Below are 18,846 nucleotides of genomic sequence, written 5' to 3'. Positions count from 1 at the left end.
TGTTTATTCCATCCCACAGAAATAAGATCCTAATAAACCTGCCTTTCTCAATGATGAAAATTTTTCATACTGTTCTTCTAATGGAGTACCTAGTCATGTGTAGTGGCACTGGTGACCTAGTCTTGTGGTCTGTGCTGCTAAAGGTATTTACAGGTAATGTCCCTTCAGACTGGAATCAAAATCTTTTTAAGGAAGTTAACAATTTTAGTGTGATGGAAAGGGAAAAAAGGCATTAAGTGAAGTTGCACATTTCAGTGAGATTGCAAACTGCTTTCTATAACCTGTATATGCTATCATGAATTTTGTTCATTATAAACACAGTGAGTTTTGGAAGAACTAATTGTATAGATGTAGTTTCAGCTCTGGATTCTGTAGTCTTTGGTAGTCTAAACAAGGTAAGTGATACTGTTCAGGATGGAGTACCCCGATTTTATCTATATGAAGGAATGAATATTCCTTCCCCTGGTAATTTGGTAGTATTTACTTTATAATAAGCATCGTAAAAATGTCTTTTAACAAAAACATATATTGGAGTGTGTAAAAGCAGCCACAAAGCATTAGCTTGTTTCATAAATGTCCATAATGGCACATAGTTCAAACTCAGTTTTGTGTTCTGTGGTTCTGACTGTCAGTGGAACCTAAAACCTATGATACTTGTATTGAGAATATATCACTAACACAGATATAATTCTTGTCTCTTTAACTAAATTGAAGAGAACTATAAATGTGGAATGAGTTTTCTACTTTCTTGCATGTAATTTAACTCTGGAGGTGCTTTGTGGCTTGCTATGATGATGTGTTATCAAGAGCTATTTTCTAAACAAAATATCTATAAAACAAGTAAACCTCAGAGAGAGGCAGGGAATCAAGGAATGTTGAGATTCTAATGGGGGATTTAATGCTTTTTTATTTATTTTTCTTAAAGTAAAACCATCAGTTTAAGAACTGCATTCCCCTAACAGTATTATGGGAAATACGCATCAACTCAGTTCTTTCTATATGGTTTATGTAATTGTTACAGGTGTTGCTCTCTAACACAGAGTGCTTTATGAGGCTCTACTCAGGTACACTGACTGACTGGAGTTGAAAATCTCCATAATGAGATTGCAAAAATTTCAGCAGGTTTATACAACCGACTAGGAATGATAATCTCATTCCAAGTATCTGTGCTTAGTCTTAAAACATAGCAAAATAAAAAATAAACAAGTAAACCCTGGAAGATTTGGGCATCAGGATAGCATTACTGCTGAAATGCTCTGGGTAACATCTCAAAGGGGTGTACATTCATGTGTCTAGATCAGCTCCTTCCTTCATGGATGACAAGACATGACAGCACTTCAAAGCTGCAATAACTCCCCTTTGTTTCTCTGGAAACACTGTTTGATTATGTCCGTATCACAGGACTTTGTAAGGCAGAAACCTTGAATATGAATTCTAGATTATTAAGTTAGCACTTGGGTGCGAGGGGCTGTACCTGCACATTGAATTAGATCCTTGGGCTGGTCACTGAGGTTCTTAACAGCTTCTACAGGGGCCTACAAAGGTTTGAGCAGCAACCTTGAACTCTTCAGCCCAGCGTGTAAAATGGATAAGGTAATACTTGGCAGGTTTACTACGAGACTCAGGAAAGAAGCATGGGATCTTTGGAGAAGGGGCACCATGTAAACATCAGAGTATTTTTAGTTAATAGTTAAATTTAATGCTTTCGTGAAACTTAGCTAACTTGATCTTTTAATCACATTTTACTGACCCTCTCTAAAGAGAGTCTTTTTTGGAAGGGCAAAAGTAATTTTCGGTGAACTCAAAGTGGAAGAAATACAGAAGAGAAAAATGATACAAATTGGCTTTTTAGGAATAAGGATAATAAAAATGCGTATTTCTCTGTCCTTCTATTACACAGGCCCAATGGGGAGAAATGTGTCTGATTTTATTGGTTTTGTTGTGTCCATGTAAATTTTATGGCAGATCAGAGTAAATGGCCAGAAGAAATTATCTTAGTTTCTTTTCCCACTTTGCCACAGAGTAACCTCAGAAATTGCTTCAGAACAGAAATAGCCCCTTTTGTGAAAATGTCTGGGGCTCATTTTGGAAGTGCCAAAATATTTCTGGATACTGACAGTGGGACTTAACTTGCCCCTTAACTTGAGAGGGTTGGGAACCTCTGCTTCCCTTCAGATGGTAGGTGCTCAGCAGATTGAAAAGTAAGACTTATAAGATCAAAAGGTTGTGGGTTTGGGCATTGCTTTACTTGTTTTTAAAGTATTTGTCCCAGCTGTAAGGTGACTGCCAAATTTTTTGTCTTCAGAGGCACATTTCAGAATGTAAGTACAGATAGGAACAGGTGGCCTTGGAGTAAGCAACAGTTCCTTGTTCTTTAAAGCATCCTCTTAAATTAAAACATTGCTTTTCTTTGACTGTTATAGCATGAACAGGAAGTATGCATTATAATTTTATTACTGTATTAAATGAATACGTGAATTATAATATTATTTTCTAGTTTTCTCAGATATGTAGTATGAATTGTAAGAATATTTCCAATACCACATCTTGCCTGTCGAGAAGCAAAAAGTTGCCATGTAGTCAAATAGATTGTATCCAAGTCACAATATTAAGGAGGTTATTTCGAAAACATTTTAGTATGTTCTTGGCAATGTCATAACAGCATTTAAAGGTGGCCTTTTATATCTTGCTGTTTCTAGTATGTTTCTGTTCAGGAACTGCTAAGGCTTCATGGTATGTATCAACTATTTTTAGAACCTGTTAGTGATGGCCACTGAGAAGCCAAGTCTGGTGGAGTTAGAACTGATGATAGACTCATCAGCTGGTAGCTCAGTCAGGCAGCCTCCTGTGTTTTGAATTCTTAAAACTTTAGATGTCCATTACTGTCTTTCTGGCTTTCCTCAATGTCACAAAGCTTAACATACCTTTCTCTTAGGAATTTCTTAATTGTTTGACTGTTTTAATGGTATTTTGTAAAAACAAGGTGCAAAGATTGATTTGTGGCTATTTTGTTTCCTCGTGTAAAAATAAGGCAAAAAAACCTTTTGTTATTGAACTGTAAGAGTAAAACAAAGAAACAGCTTTTTACAATCCATAAATGAGTATAGCTTTTTATTTTCTGAAAGTCCAACAGGGGAAAAAAATACACATTTTTGGTACCAAAATGAGTGTGATTCTGTGTTGGGATAATTCACATGTACTAGCTATTTTGCTATAAAATTTTACTGAAGACATTAATTTTTATGATGGTATACCTAGGTGAGGTTTGCAACAGGCTGACACTGATGTAGTCTTGGGCTTGCCTGAGTACCTTGGATTTCGGAGGAAGAACCCCAGACAGAAAACATCTCAGCTGCTCATGCCTTTACCTTGACTTGAATTTCATATCATAAATGCTACAGCATGAAATACCTTGATATCAAACTAAAAAACCCAAGGAATTAATGGTTTTGATAATAAAAATGTTATCTTAAAGATCTAAGATGGGAAATGGGATTTGTTCGGGGGGTTTTGTTGTTTTGTTGTTTTCTTTTTTAATTTTAGTATTTTGTTTTTGTTAATGTGTGCCAAGTCAAGCACCTGATTAGGCTATTGGCTGAAAAACTGCTTTATTCAGGTTTTAGTGTCCTATTCCTTCAACTAAGCATTGTTTAAGACCAGTTCCCATGTCCAAAATGTGTCTAGTAAGTCATCTTGGAAAGATGCAGTATTTCTGATGCTCACAGGATCCTGGTATATTAAAGAAATGTGAGTATTTCATTGCCCTGTTTGGATGTCAGCTGTGCTTGTTCGAGTGCACTACATCTGCATCAGGAGCGTTGAGCCACTGTGAGTACATCATTGCAGTAATAATTTTTTTCAGGCTTCCCCTGTGCTCCATGAGGAGGCTGAATAAGGCAGACAAATAGTTTCATTTTCAAGTCTCGGAACTTGATGGACAACAGACAAAATCTAAGAAAAATGCATTCTGTTGGACATTGTAAAGAACAGCTTTAGCAAAATCATGAGATTCTTTTATCTGACATACATGCAGTAAGACTATTTTGACTTCATGTACAATCAGATACTTTTGTTAATATTCTTGTTGTTTTGCTAATGAGGCTTTAAAAATGCTAGTGACTGAAAATACAGATTAAAACCTCTTCCTTTCCCTTCTTTTTACCATCGTTCGATCTCTTCACCCCGACCCTGCCCCTTCTCTTTTTTTTCGTCTTTCCTTCTCTTGCCTGCTGTCAGGAAAATCTGCCTTTGAAGGGACAATTCTGTACAGAGTGGCACCGGCAAAGATTGACAGCTACAGACGCTATAACAGTGAGTGTGTTTCAAAATCAACAAGCAATAGCTTTAGTCCTCTGTATTTGTTTGATTTATCTACACTTGTAAAATGTGCCACTGCTACTCACTTATGGCTACTCTACATGCATATATATGTCTGTAAGCTAAAGTCAGTTTGCTGCTGCTGAACTGCCTACCCTTAATGCGGTAAGAATGCACTCCTTCCTTCTGTGCATGTGTATGTTATATGTCCATATAAGGTATGTGTGTAAGACCCCAATAAATTGTGAATTACATTGGATATTTGGGTCTCAGCTATGAATTGAAATTATGACCATTTAGTCCCATCATTTTTGCCACTTGAAACATGAAGACTTGATAATAACCTCAAATCTTTGAATTAAAAGTCCTTCTGCTCTAAAATAAAGTTCCCATTGTGATTGCTGAATTCATAAAACATGCTTTGCTTTTCTTAAAGAACTTTGTGAGTTTTGGTTTATTTGGGTTTGGGGTTTTTTTGTTGTTGTTATGTTTGTTTTTTGGTTTTTAATTTACTGCATGCTCTTTATTTGGCATTCTGTCTTTGACAGCTATTACTCACAGCATTTTGGCTGGGATGTTTTTTCTGCCAAGGAGGGTAAAAGATATAAAGCTACTTTCATTTCATGTTCAGGTTTTTGCCTTCTGCATTTTGGAAGCAGAGAACATGCTGCTTTTCATATGCTTTTACTACCCTGTTAATACAGAAGAAGAGAGGATGGTTACATCACATGCCAGACAGAGGAAGCAAGGAAGACAGAAATCTGTCCTTCCACCTGCTTCCTCATCGAGAAATCTAGCAGAAAGTGGTCCTACAGAGTCACATTCAGTGTGACTAAGTACAAAGTGTTCAGTCCTGTCCTCCGGTGAACAGGATGTTGTGCTAACTTTGGCATCTGCTTTCGTCCCAGACAGCTTTCTCTTGAGAAGATCCAAGCTGTGCTACCCTTCTTCCTCCTTTCTGGGTGAGAGTGTTTGCTCTCCTACTGCTGAGAACTTCTGTCTTACACATGTTCACAGAAAAGGATGAAGCAGTTGAAGTGGTAGTCTTCTATTCTGATAACTTGCACTTACACCTTCTTTTTTTAAACAAAAACTGATCTTTTTTTAAACAGAAATCTTTGTGAATGTGTGCAGCTCTGAGTGTTTCCTCATGGAGAATTATGTCCCTGTCTAAAAGAATTCATCTCTTTTCTGCAGCTTTTCACAAGCTTCCAACCAAGCTCTGCCCTGGCTGGAGCGGACCACGTGGTTTATGGTTTTCACGTTTTTGTGCTGCTTCTCACCTTATGGTCTTCATGACTGCTTATGTGTCACTCAAATTGTATGCTTCTTGCAGGGTGGTCTGTCAGACCACCATGTCTGAATCCATCTATCTGATGAGCTTAATAATGATTTATGAAGTAAATCTCCAGTATGCTTGACTTTTGACTTTAAGATGTAGCTTCAAATCAGATGCAAGGTCTGCCTTTGGAGCCTTTAATTTCACAACATTAATCTTTCAGGGTAGTCTTGTCCTAACATTACCTTTCAAAGTTTTCCAGAAACTGCTCTCCATGCCCAGCCCATTTTTCATTAAGAGTCAAACAGCTCTTCTCCTTTTCTTGAGTCATTTAGGGTGAGCCCAAGTGAAGTCAGGAAGAATTCAGTCACCTTTCCGGTTGTGCTAGAGCTCTGCATTTAGTTCTCCTTGTTAATAATACTGGCCTGTGTTTGTGCCATATCATAGAAAATAAATTTCATCAAACAGACTTGACAGAGTGCAGGATTGGATGGGTATCTACAGATATGCTTGATAACCAGCTGCAAGAAGACAGCTTAACACACAGTAGATTGTCTCACATTGCTCTGGGCAAAAACCCATCTAAATTTTATTTTTAAAGCTGACAAAATAGGTTTTGTTTAATACTACCTCCCTTGGCATTTGGTTGAGACTTGCATTTTTTTTTTGTGCTGCAGAGCTATTTTGCTTTCTCTGTAAAACTGCATCTCAGAAGGCCAGATGTCCAGCTACATTTATGGCATATTTGTTGCTTACTGAGTTCAGAACTGGGACTGAAGTGGGCGGTACACAAAATCAGGTCATCTGGGAGAGTTTTAAACAAAACGAGGGTTGACGTTGTTGACACTATCAGAGATATTGTCTCCTAAATTAACATACAAAAAGGAGGGTTCATTATTCTTCCTGCTACATCTGTTCACTTCTTCCCAAACCCATGCTCTTCGCAAACAGGTCTACTGAAGGTGTGGCCAGCTCCTTCCATTTCATGTCTGACCTGTGGTCCTTATTTTTAGACAAATAACCATATGCTTATATCTTCAGTGAAAAACATTTGGAGGCATTCCACAGAATTGTTTTTATTTAGAGATTCATGTTTAAAACAACCCACAGCTGCTCTTATTTCAGCTTTCTGATTCCTCCATAAATTAAGCTTAAGTCAAGTCATAGCTTTAGATTAGTTATGCCCAAAGGGTGCTTGAATTCACCTGTATCACATTGCATGAAGCGTTGCTCAACTTCGGAAACAAGCTGAGAGCTTTTACTTTACAAACATATGCTTAGTGCTAAATACTTTTATTTTAAAAGCCATTTTGCAATTGCTGTGTTTAAAAGAAATTTTCTTAGTTAACCAAGGCATGTAGTAGCTAAATGCTTTTGAATTAGTGTGTAGCTGCTTCTAGAGATATCTTCCACTGAAATATGCAATATTGTCTCTTGCATAAACACCCAGCCTTGCCTTCATATGCTGACATGGCTTTTTTGGTCATTAGGTATGCCAGGCTCTTCTCAGCGATAATTCCAACTCCTTTGGCATTCTCCTCATCAACCTGCTGTCAGAAAATCTTTGCTACTGCATATGCTGGGCCAAGAGAGACACACAGCAACAAAAAATTACTTACTTGTCATTTTGTTGATCACAGCCCTCTTTTCTCTCATTCGGTAACTTTCCTGCACCTCCAAGGAAAACGCTTCTTGGATTTCTAATTTTTTTATTTTTACTAGTTTAATTTCTCTTTCTTCCTTCACTTTGTTTTTCTTCGAAGATGCTATAATAACAGGAACAGGGCAGATACAATGCTTGATTTGACAAATATTTGCCTCGCTTTCCTTATATGTGGATCCACAATGCTGTCAGTAATAGATATTAGATATAATGGAAGAAGATGAGACAGGATCGTTGAAACAGAAATATTCGTGAGTAACCTTAATTGTGTTTTCTATTGCTCCACCACTTCTTTTTACTTTTTTTTTTTTTTTTACCCTCCCCCTAATCTTTGAGGAACTAAGGCTAGTGAGAGTTCCAAGAAATCAATATGGTTGATATATTTATGACATTATTAACCCCATTTAAGAGTGTCTGAATGTGAGTGAAGTTAAATGAGAAACCCAAATGTGGGTTTTAGCAGTTCTGAAGACACATTTTTTTATTTCGTTTTTTTAACTTCTTATAACTTGCTTGCAAAGAAGAACATATGTTAAATGCACAGCTGCTACAATGAAAAATAACATTGGAGAAAGAACAATGCTAAAATTGGGTGAGGGAAATTTTTATGATTAAAAATAAGCATTCTGTTTTCTGGAGAACAAATGTACAGATGGTAAGGGATTAGGGGTGGTGGGTGGAAGAATTTTGTTGACTGAGGTGAAACACGTTAAATCCTTCTGTTGATTTGGACTCCCACTACCAAGTGGTTTTCCATGAGTCTCACAAACGACTGGGTTTTGGTGAGTGGCAGGTAAAGAATCCTTTTGGCTGTGGTTGCTTACCCGTCCTTTCACATGTAATAACATGTTCCTGTACTTGGTGAGAACAAGGGTGGCGAAAAAATAGTTCCAAAATGAAGACGACGACAGTACTGTTGTAGAGCTCCTGAATGAATGATTGTTTCTACTCGCTGTTAAAGTACTCGGGGAAATGGCTGGGGATGAGGTGAAGCCACCAACTTCCGTACCGATGGCTCTGTGTTCATGCTGCAGAGGATGCTTACGCTGCATTGCCCTTAATGCATGCTGCTGTGTGGTGCTGGACACCGCTTCCCTTTTTGCTGCATGATTTCTTGTGCAAGCATAAAAATCTTTGGGCTGTTTCTTACATGGCAAGAACTGTTGCGCTAAGGAAAATGAACATGCTGAAAGGAAATGACAAAATGCTTAGATTACATGGTTACATTTCTTCAAGGAATATAACTGAGAATAACAAATAATTACTAATATTGAGATAGTCTGCCTCAGCCATTTGTGCATGTATAACCACTATTGGTAAAGAAGCATAAATTTGTTTTTTGACAGCGTGAATTTTTTAACCTTTAAACTATGAAGAATCAGCACGACTTTGTTCTACAGTAATATTTAAAATCAAACTTTCTTTTCTGTTTTATGATTTTTTTATGGCATTATGGAATGTTGTTGGGGATGGCTTCAACAAAATGCAGGACTTTAACAGAAAGCAAGCTCAAGATAAATATCTTATAAGCTGTGGGTATTTGTTCTGTCTTTGACAGTATGTGAGGAAAAGGAAGAAAGACAGTTCCTGTCTTGTGTACTGCAATTGCCATGTATAACTTCACCTTCTTTGTCATTTAGATTGGTCACTCGGGCATTCCAGCTGCCATTCTTTAAAAAGAAGGAAGGGACATATTTCCTTTCACCTTCCTTCCCTTCCATAAAAGGAAAAATTCGCAATAAGTTCCATTTATGCAGTTCTTTGCTCTATTAAACACAGCTGACAGCGTTTCTCTCTGGCTGCCAGACCAAATCAGGAGATCCTTTGCATCGTCCCAGGTGTGTGCCTCTGAACAGCTGACCTATACATCGCTTAACAGAGCTCGCCTGAGAAGTGTTGAGGGCCAGAGCATCACTGGATTATACATCATCAGCGTGGTCTGACTTTTGCCCAGTGCCATAAATTGTCTGCAGAAAGAACAATCCAGAATAAAGAACAAAAATTAAATTGCTAAATAACAGCTCAAAATAGAAAGCTCTGTAAAGCTCAGTATTTCCCTTTTTTCCTGCCATTTTAAGCTATTTAGAAACAATCCATTTCCTGCTTTGAATGGAGTTAATTTTATCGCAGCTGTTTATTTTTGTTTTAACAGCTTTAGTTTACACAGCCCTTTATCATCCCTAAATATCTTTCTGATTTAGAATCTTGGTTTTATGCCAGCACAGCTTTGGGACCATTGGTAAATTAAGTCTAATGTTGTGGTCTCCTTTTAATCCCTGTTTGAGCTAATCTGTTTTGGTACATTTCAGAATGTTGCTCTCTAAAGACCCATAACTGGCATATCAGGAGTGTGGTGTGTTTGAAATGTCTTGAGAAAACTAATCTCTCTTATATACCCATAGAGGAAAAAATGTGTGCAAAGTGCGAAATTCCTCCAGACACTGTTGTGAGAATTTAATCTTCATGAATGCTAAATTAGCTTGCTTTTGTAAGGAGCTTGAAGCAACAGAGAATCTTAGAGCTCTGAGTGTTTTTAAATAGCCGTATGTCAGTAGTCCCGTATCTTGTCCCAGCCAAAAGTTGGGAACAATGAGCTTCTGGGAGTTTTAACTTCCTGTTCCTGATGCTGCTCTTGTTCAGACTTCAAGAAGCTTACTATCAAACTCAGATTTGAGCTCTACCTTGAGGTTCTACAGGTGATTCACCAACAATAAGTCCAGATAAAAGACTAATATCTTTGCTTGTAGAGCCAGAAACGGGAAGTGACACCCTCAAAAGACTCAGATCCTGAGAAATTTTAAAGATCTGAAAAATTTTTCTACTATTAGGACTGGTGTGATAGTAAACATGTTAGTGAGGACCTTGTTGATGTTCATTGCCTGTCAGCTCTCCAAATGCTGACAGAGAGCTGACAGATTCTAGAAATGTTGCTGTTAAAAAAAAAACAAACGCGAGAGGCTTGACTACTGTAGCTTTTATCCTATCCTGGCTATATTTGAAGTATTTAATAACTAGACTTAAAAGAAAAGCAAGATGTGCTCAGTGTTTCTGAGGATAGAAGTTTGCTGAGCTGCTGGCATTACCTTAGTGCTCAAGTTCATGGCTCTACCACAGCTGTTTCAGACTGCATCCCATGCATCGGTGAGCAGCAGCAGCAGACTGTGCCAGCTGAAGTGTTCTCCAGTTTTTAATGTCCATTTAGCAACCTGACCTCCCTGATAACTGTAGCTCTTCCTGAAGAAAATTTCATATTTAAAATTAATAATCTCACAGTCTGGGTCACTCAGGTTCTTGCTTAGTTCCCAGCTGTATCCATGGGCTACATTTATGTTTTGGGGAAACTGTCCACCCAGCTCTGTTCTCCTACTAAGCTGTTTGTAGTAGTGGCAAAAAAGGCCATGAAAAGCTGAAGTTTTAAAAAAAAAAAAAAAAAAAAAAAAAAGAGGGTGGTTGAAAGAGTGACATTTTTCCATTTTTAAGAGGAGAGATCACCTCAGCCATCAGCCATCTCTTTCTTGTGTAGGCAGGGCTAGGGAGGCCAGTGCAGCCTCACTTGGCAGGATTGCTCTGAGAGAATTATCTCAAGGAACAACCCAGTAGAAAAATAAATGAGAGAAGAGAATTTGTCAGGCAAGGGTGGACATAGTTTTGCAAATCTTTGCTGGCAAGTTCTTTATCTGTGCAAATCAGAGGTGTATATCTAATGCACCTTGGGAGGAAGGTAAAAGAGAATCTCCTTAGCGTGTCTTTAAGAGTAAGAGCATGTTAGATTATTTTTTGCAGGCCTGTTTTGCACTTAAGCACCACATTATTGCTTTTTATTGTTACTGGAGATCTTAATTTTATCTAATTTGTTCTCAGTTTCCACTGCATATAGTCCTCCTCTTCTATCACCTTTGCCTCTTGCCCTCAGTCATAAAGTGGTAAGAGCAAGAGCAGACTAGTTCTTGGAAAAGCCAGGGCTTTTATTCTTCCTTATTTATTTATTTAAGTTCAGAGGGCTCCTCAGTTTATCAGTCAAAAAAAAAAATACAAAAATGATGTCACTTTCCCAGTTTATTAGGAAGAATTCTTTTAACTTTGAAGGAGCTTTGTAAGGCTGGTCTCTGCATCCAGCCACGCAAATGCAGTTTGGTTTGGACAGGCATCACTTCAGTCCATTCCGTCCTCGCTTCAAAAAAAAATTTGATTTCATTATAAGGGCTGTATACTGAGACAAAGCTTTGTGGCAGCGTAGATAATGAAATGACTCTTGGATTATCATCAAGCACGGATGGGTGATGCAAGGGAAATCTGGTGTAAGCCTGAGGTGAGGTTTCTGATACAAGCCATGATGTCTCATCACAGAAGAATGGTTATAAAAGATGAAGATGCCATAATAAAAACCAAGTGATAACCCAGAAGCAAAAGCCTAATTCTTATTGGAGCCCCTTGAGGTTTCTGCTTGAACTCTCATGCAGGCTTCAAAGATCTGAAAGTCCATGTGAGACCTGTTGATTATTCCCATAATTAAATCCGTATTTTACTTCCATCCACTGTCCAGGGTCCAGGTCCTCTTCTCGCACAATTAATGATGCAGAAAACCTATTTTAATGATTTATTTTAAATACAGCTTTTCAGTTCGTTTCAGGGAGTGACTAAGATCAGTCATGGATTCTATCAGTTAAAATCAGTTACTTGTGGAGGGCGATGTCTGCACTGCTCCGTCCCTCCATCACAGAGTATTTTGAGGAGATTTTGGCAATGATGAAAGAAGGAACCGTTGCCAGACACTAATTCTGCCATCCCATATCAAGAAGATCGCTTGTTCATCAGAGAGACAATATTCACTGTGATTTGTTTGAGTTTTTTGAGTTGTGGATGTTTTACACTCAGAAATATTTGTAACTCAATATAATCAATTGGTGACCATTCTCTTTGCATTTAGAAGTAGTGAAGTTGGTTCTAGCCTCTGTCTCAGCCAGGTCCCCAGTGACTGATATTTTGCAAAGCTGGGGAAGGTCTAGCTAGTAGAATTTACAGCTGCTTCTGTTACTGCCCAAGGCACAACAAGGTGTAGGAATAAGAAAGAGGCAGTGACTTTGCCATGTTGCCTGAAGAGATTGATACTTCTATGGCTTAACTAATTTACCCTTGCATCTTTGAGTGCCTCTGCATTGTGGAATGGATCTACTACAGATAACCACTCCCTTCCCGCCAACCACAGCACAGGGCAGGATCGCAGTGAATGCTTGAATTCCCTGGTTATTGCTTTCATGAGCTCTGGAAGAGGAGCAGTGCACAAAATTTACTTTACTGATGGCAGGAATACTCCTGTTCTAGTTACCATAATAAACAAGTGAAACCAGATTTGAAGTTTTTCCCCCAGGCCCTTCTTGGTCCAAGTAAAGACATCAAGATCCCTGCATATTTAAGACAAGAATTGTAATATTATTATTTCATATTTTTTTGAATTCCAATGCTGCACGGCTTATGGAACAAATAACTTCTTCAGTGCCATCTAAATTGAACACTCAAAGAAACAAAGAAGTTATTTATGTTCAACAGGTAGTTGTAGCAGCCGCTCAGGATGCCAGAGGGCCTAAACATTTTGTGTAGTCTTTAGACTTTTTGTTTCTTTCTAATTGGGATCTTTCTGTAATTCCACATTTATACTCCTTTCATGTTTCAGATACAGAAAATCTCAGAGCTGCATATGATGACTTTTCTGCTTAACAGTTCTGCTAAAAATCCTGGCCTGACACATAATTCCTGATTTAATTTCCTTGCAGCACCCTGGTGTTGAAACCAATTTAACAGATGAGCCCCTTGCATCCTGAATCGTGAAATTGTGCCTGTAGGCCTCAGGACTGGCACTGTTTTTTCTGGTTCATTGGAGAAGCTTGAAGTAGCCCTTGAAAAAGATGCTATGTTTTACAGGATAGTCATGTTGGTAAACAGTGAATTACCAGCAAGACAAGAAGTTCCCCCCAAAATAAGTTGCTGCTCACCAGCATGGCAGAAAGTTGTTGGATGGAGACTGTTGAAACCAAATGCATCACTTGAGGTGGCAAAAGCAAAGGATTCAACTGTTAATGTTAAAAAATTTATTCATAAAGATTTTCATTGAATAAAAATACCGTTTTTCTTCAGGTAATTCCTCTGTTTTGTTTTGAAGGGTTGTTATACTGTAGGCTGGAAATGATATTCAGATGTTTTCTGCTCAGGAACACTGCTTCATTCTGTTTCTGTTGCTTATACACATCAGAGAATTGTAGAAACCGGGGCATGATGAAGATTTTTTAAAAATTCCACATGCTACGCAACTTGCAGCCCTTTTATAGAGATCCAGTAGACTTTGACCGATCTTAGTGCCATTTCTTTCCTTCCAGCAGAAATACAGATAATTTTGGGGTAACATTACTTGCTTATCAAAAGGAAGAGGGAAAGAGATTTCTATATAATCTCTACTTGACTTCAGATGTCTAGATTTTAAAGAAGAATGTTTCTTCTGTGCTGGTAGCTCCTTATGATGAAAATCCATTGCAATCACTTTGTGGACCTAGATATAAAAATAATTAAGAACATAATCTTACTTGAGTTTTTTCTTTCTTTGACTGGTAAGGTCCATGTCTGTAGCACCACGAATGCTTGTGAGTGGAATGTAAGGATCTGAGCTTGTTAATATTAGGTAGAATTAGTGCTGTAGTAGCAGCAATTGCTGTGGTTTTCCTGGAAACATAGTTAAGTCAATCGGTAATGTAGAAAGGATGATTTAAATGATCTGAGGGACTGTTTTGATTGGAGGAAGCTTCATTGGGTTGCTTTTGCTGCCAGTGACTGTTTGGCCTGATTCTGCGTCATTCTGTAAAGTGGCTGAAGCATCACCATATTGCATCTGTGGTCTCTGCTATTCAAACAGCAGATATTTTCAGATAAGTGCAGATAGATTTTCCTATTCACTGAGAGAAGTAATGCAAATCAGAATGTCAGTTTTGATTTATTATGTTCCTAGAGGATAGTGTGCATGGGTGCTTTTCTTATGAGGCTGTCTATGCTGCAGAGTGATTTAATTTTCAGCAGGGAACATATTATGCAGCTTATTTGATTGCAAATTTGTTTGAACAGCTTTCAGCTTTATATTTCCCAGTTAGGTAATGTAGCTTTAGATACTAATTGCATAATTGGCTTGATATGAGTCACACAGATTTAAGGTACAACGCGCCTGGTCTGACTGCTTATTAGCTTTAAGTGGCTTTATACAATAGCTGCCCAACAACTGAATTTAACTCTTTCATTTATTGAGTTTTCTTCAAAATAATTTCTGTCTGAGGAAGAAGGATTTTCTTGATACTCAAGGAATGGCCATCTTCATTCATGAAGATGAAGTATGCATGTTTTTTGGATTGGTGTAAGTTCTAACTGGTACACCAATATGATGAAATAAAGTGATTTTTAAAACTCAAAAATGAGCGCATGGCACAGAGAGCATCTTCTCTACCTGTTTCTTGTGCATTTGTTTTCCTTTAGAGAATGATGGGAGGGATCATTCTGCAGTCACAATCTGTTCTGAAAATAGTGAGCTTCACACCTAAGATTTCTTCTTTCATCCCTCCATTTCACAGGCCTAAAAGATGCTACAGGCTCTGAGAGCGATGGTGGTGACTCTTGCAGCACAAAATCGGAAGGAGCCAACGGAGGCACGACAATCCAACCCAAAAAGGTCAAGGGTGTTGGCTTTGGAGATATCTTCAAAGACAAACCTATAAAGCTACGACCAAGGTCAATAGAAGTTGAAAATGACTTTCTCCCAGTAGATAAGGTACGTGTTATTTCTTAATTCTCTCTTGGTGTTGTAAAGAAGTTTTCATCCAAAAGTTCTAAATTCTGTTACTTGCCAAAACTTGAATCTTTATGGTCATTACTTCCTAATATTTCTGTGGACAAGATTCTGCTTTTATTTTGCCATGCACCAGGAAGTGAATTCCAGTGAGGTTAGCTGCCTGCAAGAACTTTGCTTAGAGATTTACCTCCCTGTTTGTACCTCCATCTGTTTAATTGGCTTTGTTGTTTTTTTTTTTTTTTTTTTTTTTTCCTAAGAAACTATTACTTTAGAGAACAAGACTGGAGAGGACTTTTGGGCTTTCAGTTATTCACATTATGGTAAAAAAAAAATTGCTAATTCTTATATAAACTTAAGAGGGAGATACTGTCACTGTGCCATCCATTTGCTTAAAAAAAAAAAAGGACACTTGGGCAAATACCTAAATATCTCAATTTAGTACTGGATTTGTTGATTTAAAGGATGATTTCAGAAATCACGTAGCTTTGTTTAAAGGGATGAGTAAAAGAGAAAGCATATTTTTTAATGCATTTGTTCTACATGGCATAAAAAGAAAGTCCTGAGATCAACATTTGGGGAAAAAAATTTATTTTCTGACAAATTGAAACAGACTGTCTTTTTATAGAGCACTCTTTGTTCCAAAGCCTCCAAAACTACCACTAAGTGAATTAGAAATAGAGAGGCTAGAAAGCAAAACGAGATATTTCTAATAAACTGGAGGAGGGAATTTTTTTATGTGATTTTTTTTTTTTTTTTTTAGGAAAAAAAAAAAAGGTTCTTCAATCTAAGGTATATTCATTAGGGAAACAAACAAAAAAGTGCACTGTTCCCTAATAGAGTAACAACTAAAGAAAAATCGGTGAAAACCTTCCTATAAGTGAACAGTTAGATTTGCATACGTTTACTGATGTGCCAAGAAGTGCTAGGAGGTTTCCACATCCTGGAGTTCTGCTATGGACATAGTTTTGTGACGCATTTTCTTTGGCTCCATGATGATTTTAAGAAGCTCCTGGAGAGCCACGCTGGTTCCTTGGTGCAGCAGCTTCTCACATTTTGAGTTGTGCTTGTCCAGTTTTCTGTAGAACCATGCACTACAGGAATTATATATTTTGGCCCACAAAGCTTTTATTTTTTAACCTCGATCATTTCAGTAACCTTGTTTATAGCACAGCACCTACCCCTACATCTGCCCTGAGTTACAGTGGTACAGGAGAAGGGGAGATCCTGCAGAGTCACAGTGGAAATTTCTTAAGTAGTTATGCTGAGGGAAATTTGGTTAATATATTACAGGAGACTGCAATTTGCATTCTGTATAAGGAGTGTAGTGAAGAGCTGGGATAATCTAAGTAAAGGAAAAACCTAGATTGTATTACTCCTTGACCTTTGTTGACTTCTAAACCTGCACGGTACCCCCCTTGCCTTCTGTTTCTGGGTGGGCTTGTTAACTCACGTGTAGCACTTTGTTAACCTGCAAGGCCAGGAGCAGCTGAACTGTTTTCCAATGGCACCTCATCAAAAAAGCCCCCCACAGGACACAAGACAGGGACAGGGCAGACCTGGTGGTGTTCACTGTGTGCTAGCTCATGATCCTCCCTCCTGCCAGATTCAGGGGGTGGGGTAGAGAGAGCAGTGAAGTGAGCTTTGCATGGGGCCATCATGGTGTATTTCTGCAACATGGTTTATTTATGACCGTGACAACCTGCTAGCATTTAAAGTGCAATTGGGATTTATGAAAGCTTTGTAAGTAAACTGAAAAAGAATTTTACTAGAACATGGACTTGGTTAATAAAAGATGTCTTTCTTTTTCGTTTTTTTTTTTTTTTTTTTTTTTTAACCCCATTTTGGAGGATGCTTGTTTTTATAATTTGATAGCTGCCTGCAACCTTGTGCTTACAAGTCTTTCCTTACAAGTCTCATGTAAGCAAAATTGCTTTGCATATAGGAAGCACCTGATAGCAGGCAGACTTAAACTCATGCATGGCTGTACTTAAACCTTTTTTTCATTGAACTCATCACATAAAAAGTCCTGTGGCATCAAGAAATGTGTACGTTAATAACTCAGTCCTACAAGAGGTGAGTTTTAAATTATTCATCTCCCTCGTATGTAAAGGAAATACATGGTGCAGGAAAAAAATGACCTAAGATAAGCACACTGTTATCATTTACATTATAATAGTATTTCTAATTGGTGTGTAACATAAGCATCCACTTGTAAGGGTGATGCATATGTAGGTACTGACCAGAATGCAAGTATTGCACAAAATTCAGTTCTTCCAAGTCCGAAATAGGCAGATTAGAATTTACAAATAATAAGGCCCTGTTAATGTCACATGAAGGATTTCTTGTGTCTGCAGTTTACTATAATTGTAGCGATATCTACAGTAGTGATTGTAAATGGGAACTAATTAAAATAAATTACGTATGCCTTGAACTCTGGAGTCCCTTGTTTTAATGTGAAGTATTTGAGAAGTGCTTATGAAGTAGTTTTCATTCCCTGAAAGGAAATCTTACTCTACTTTATAATAATGAGAAGTTTTACCTTTGTTTTTCACAAAGAACAATTATTTGTGCAGCATAAGTCAATAGGTTTGTTAGCCAGCTAAAAATTAAATATAGAATTTTCAGAAAATTTCTAAAATTTTCCATCCTACCCACAGACCTTCCTTCCTATGTCTTCAGATTTGTCCTAAAGTTGGTACGGTTAATGGAAAATAATGGCTTCATTTTTGTAAACACAATCCATTATTTGTGTTTCAAGTGCATAGATAACTAAAAGCAACAGTTCTTTGCTGTCCTTGCTCTTTTGCTGTCTTCGGTCAGGATGGTTAACCTTTGAGCCATGACATTCAGAGGCTTCAGCACTGTGGTCTTTGCCTGCTGTTAGCACCAAAATGTGGTTCACTCACACAACATTCGGTTACAACTGCAAAACATTAACCTCCCAAGTACTTCTCTCCTGGCTGCGAGAAATTCCTCCCTCATCATTGCCATGTTCTTTGCCATTTAGTGTTGTCTGAGAGCAAGAGAATACCTCATTAAGTTTGCTATTCCAAGCAAGGTCATATTTAGCTTGAGAGCTCTGCATACTGGATCAAAAGAGTTGCAATGTACGATGCAGAATACCAAATCAGTACAAATTTTTCTCTAGCAATGTAATTTTTAAAGGGATCTTTGCCCTGGTATGTGCCTTGCTCATTTGCAAGTAGACTCAGTTTTTCAATAACTTGGAATCTTTTGAAGAGGCAGAAACAATGCTTTCCTCAACTCCTCCTCCTTTTTAATTCTTTCTTTAGTTTGGAGACCATAAAACTCCTTCTGTTGCTTCTTCTTAATACAATTATTGATGAAACAGTGTATATACTACGGTAGTGGTACTGTTACCTTTTTGATTTAAAATATTTCCTAACAACTACTGATTTTCCTTAAAGCATCAATAAATAACTGTAAGAATTTTATAATGTGGGATTATTTATAACAAAATAATCCCCGTGGAAAATGTCAGTCCCATTTATGGAAGAATCAACAGGGTCTCATTTTTTTGGCATTATCGCTTTGTGTTCTAATGTGTTTTCAATTTTATGAATCATATGTTTAGATTGTATTTCACACAGAGGTTATATGAACAATTGGGGTGTTAAGGCTTTTACACAAATATTGGCAGTAGTATGAGGGCAAGAAGGATTGCTGCCAGTGGAGCAGAAGCAGATGCCATTAGGCTCTCCTGCAAATCACCAGGCAGTTTGATGTGCTCCAAGTGTTACCCTA

General features: G+C 37.8%; 1 protein-coding gene across 6 annotated transcripts in view; it reads left to right on the top strand.

Annotated features, from left to right (window-relative positions):
* Positions 1-18,846, top strand: part of SH3KBP1 (SH3 domain containing kinase binding protein 1) — a 229,800-nt gene that overhangs the window by 125,569 nt on the left and 85,385 nt on the right. For 5 of the 6 annotated variants that reach the window (XM_042788560.1, XM_042788563.1, XM_033010035.2 and 2 more), the window contains 2 exons: positions 4,237-4,311; positions 14,864-15,060. In XM_042788560.1, the coding sequence (XP_042644494.1) occupies positions 4,237-4,311; positions 14,864-15,060 (272 nt within the window). The remainder of the gene's footprint in view (positions 1-4,236; positions 4,312-14,863; positions 15,061-18,846) is intronic. The other variant, XM_033010036.2, reaches the window with a different exon arrangement.

This window comes from Tyto alba, unplaced genomic scaffold, assembly GCF_018691265.1.
Source record: "Tyto alba isolate M040663 unplaced genomic scaffold, T.alba_DEE_v4.0 Super-Scaffold_14, whole genome shotgun sequence".
Classification (NCBI taxonomy): domain Eukaryota; kingdom Metazoa; phylum Chordata; class Aves; order Strigiformes; family Tytonidae; genus Tyto; species Tyto alba.
Note: the sequence above shows the minus strand (reverse complement) of the source record. Positions and strands in the feature narration are given on the sequence as shown.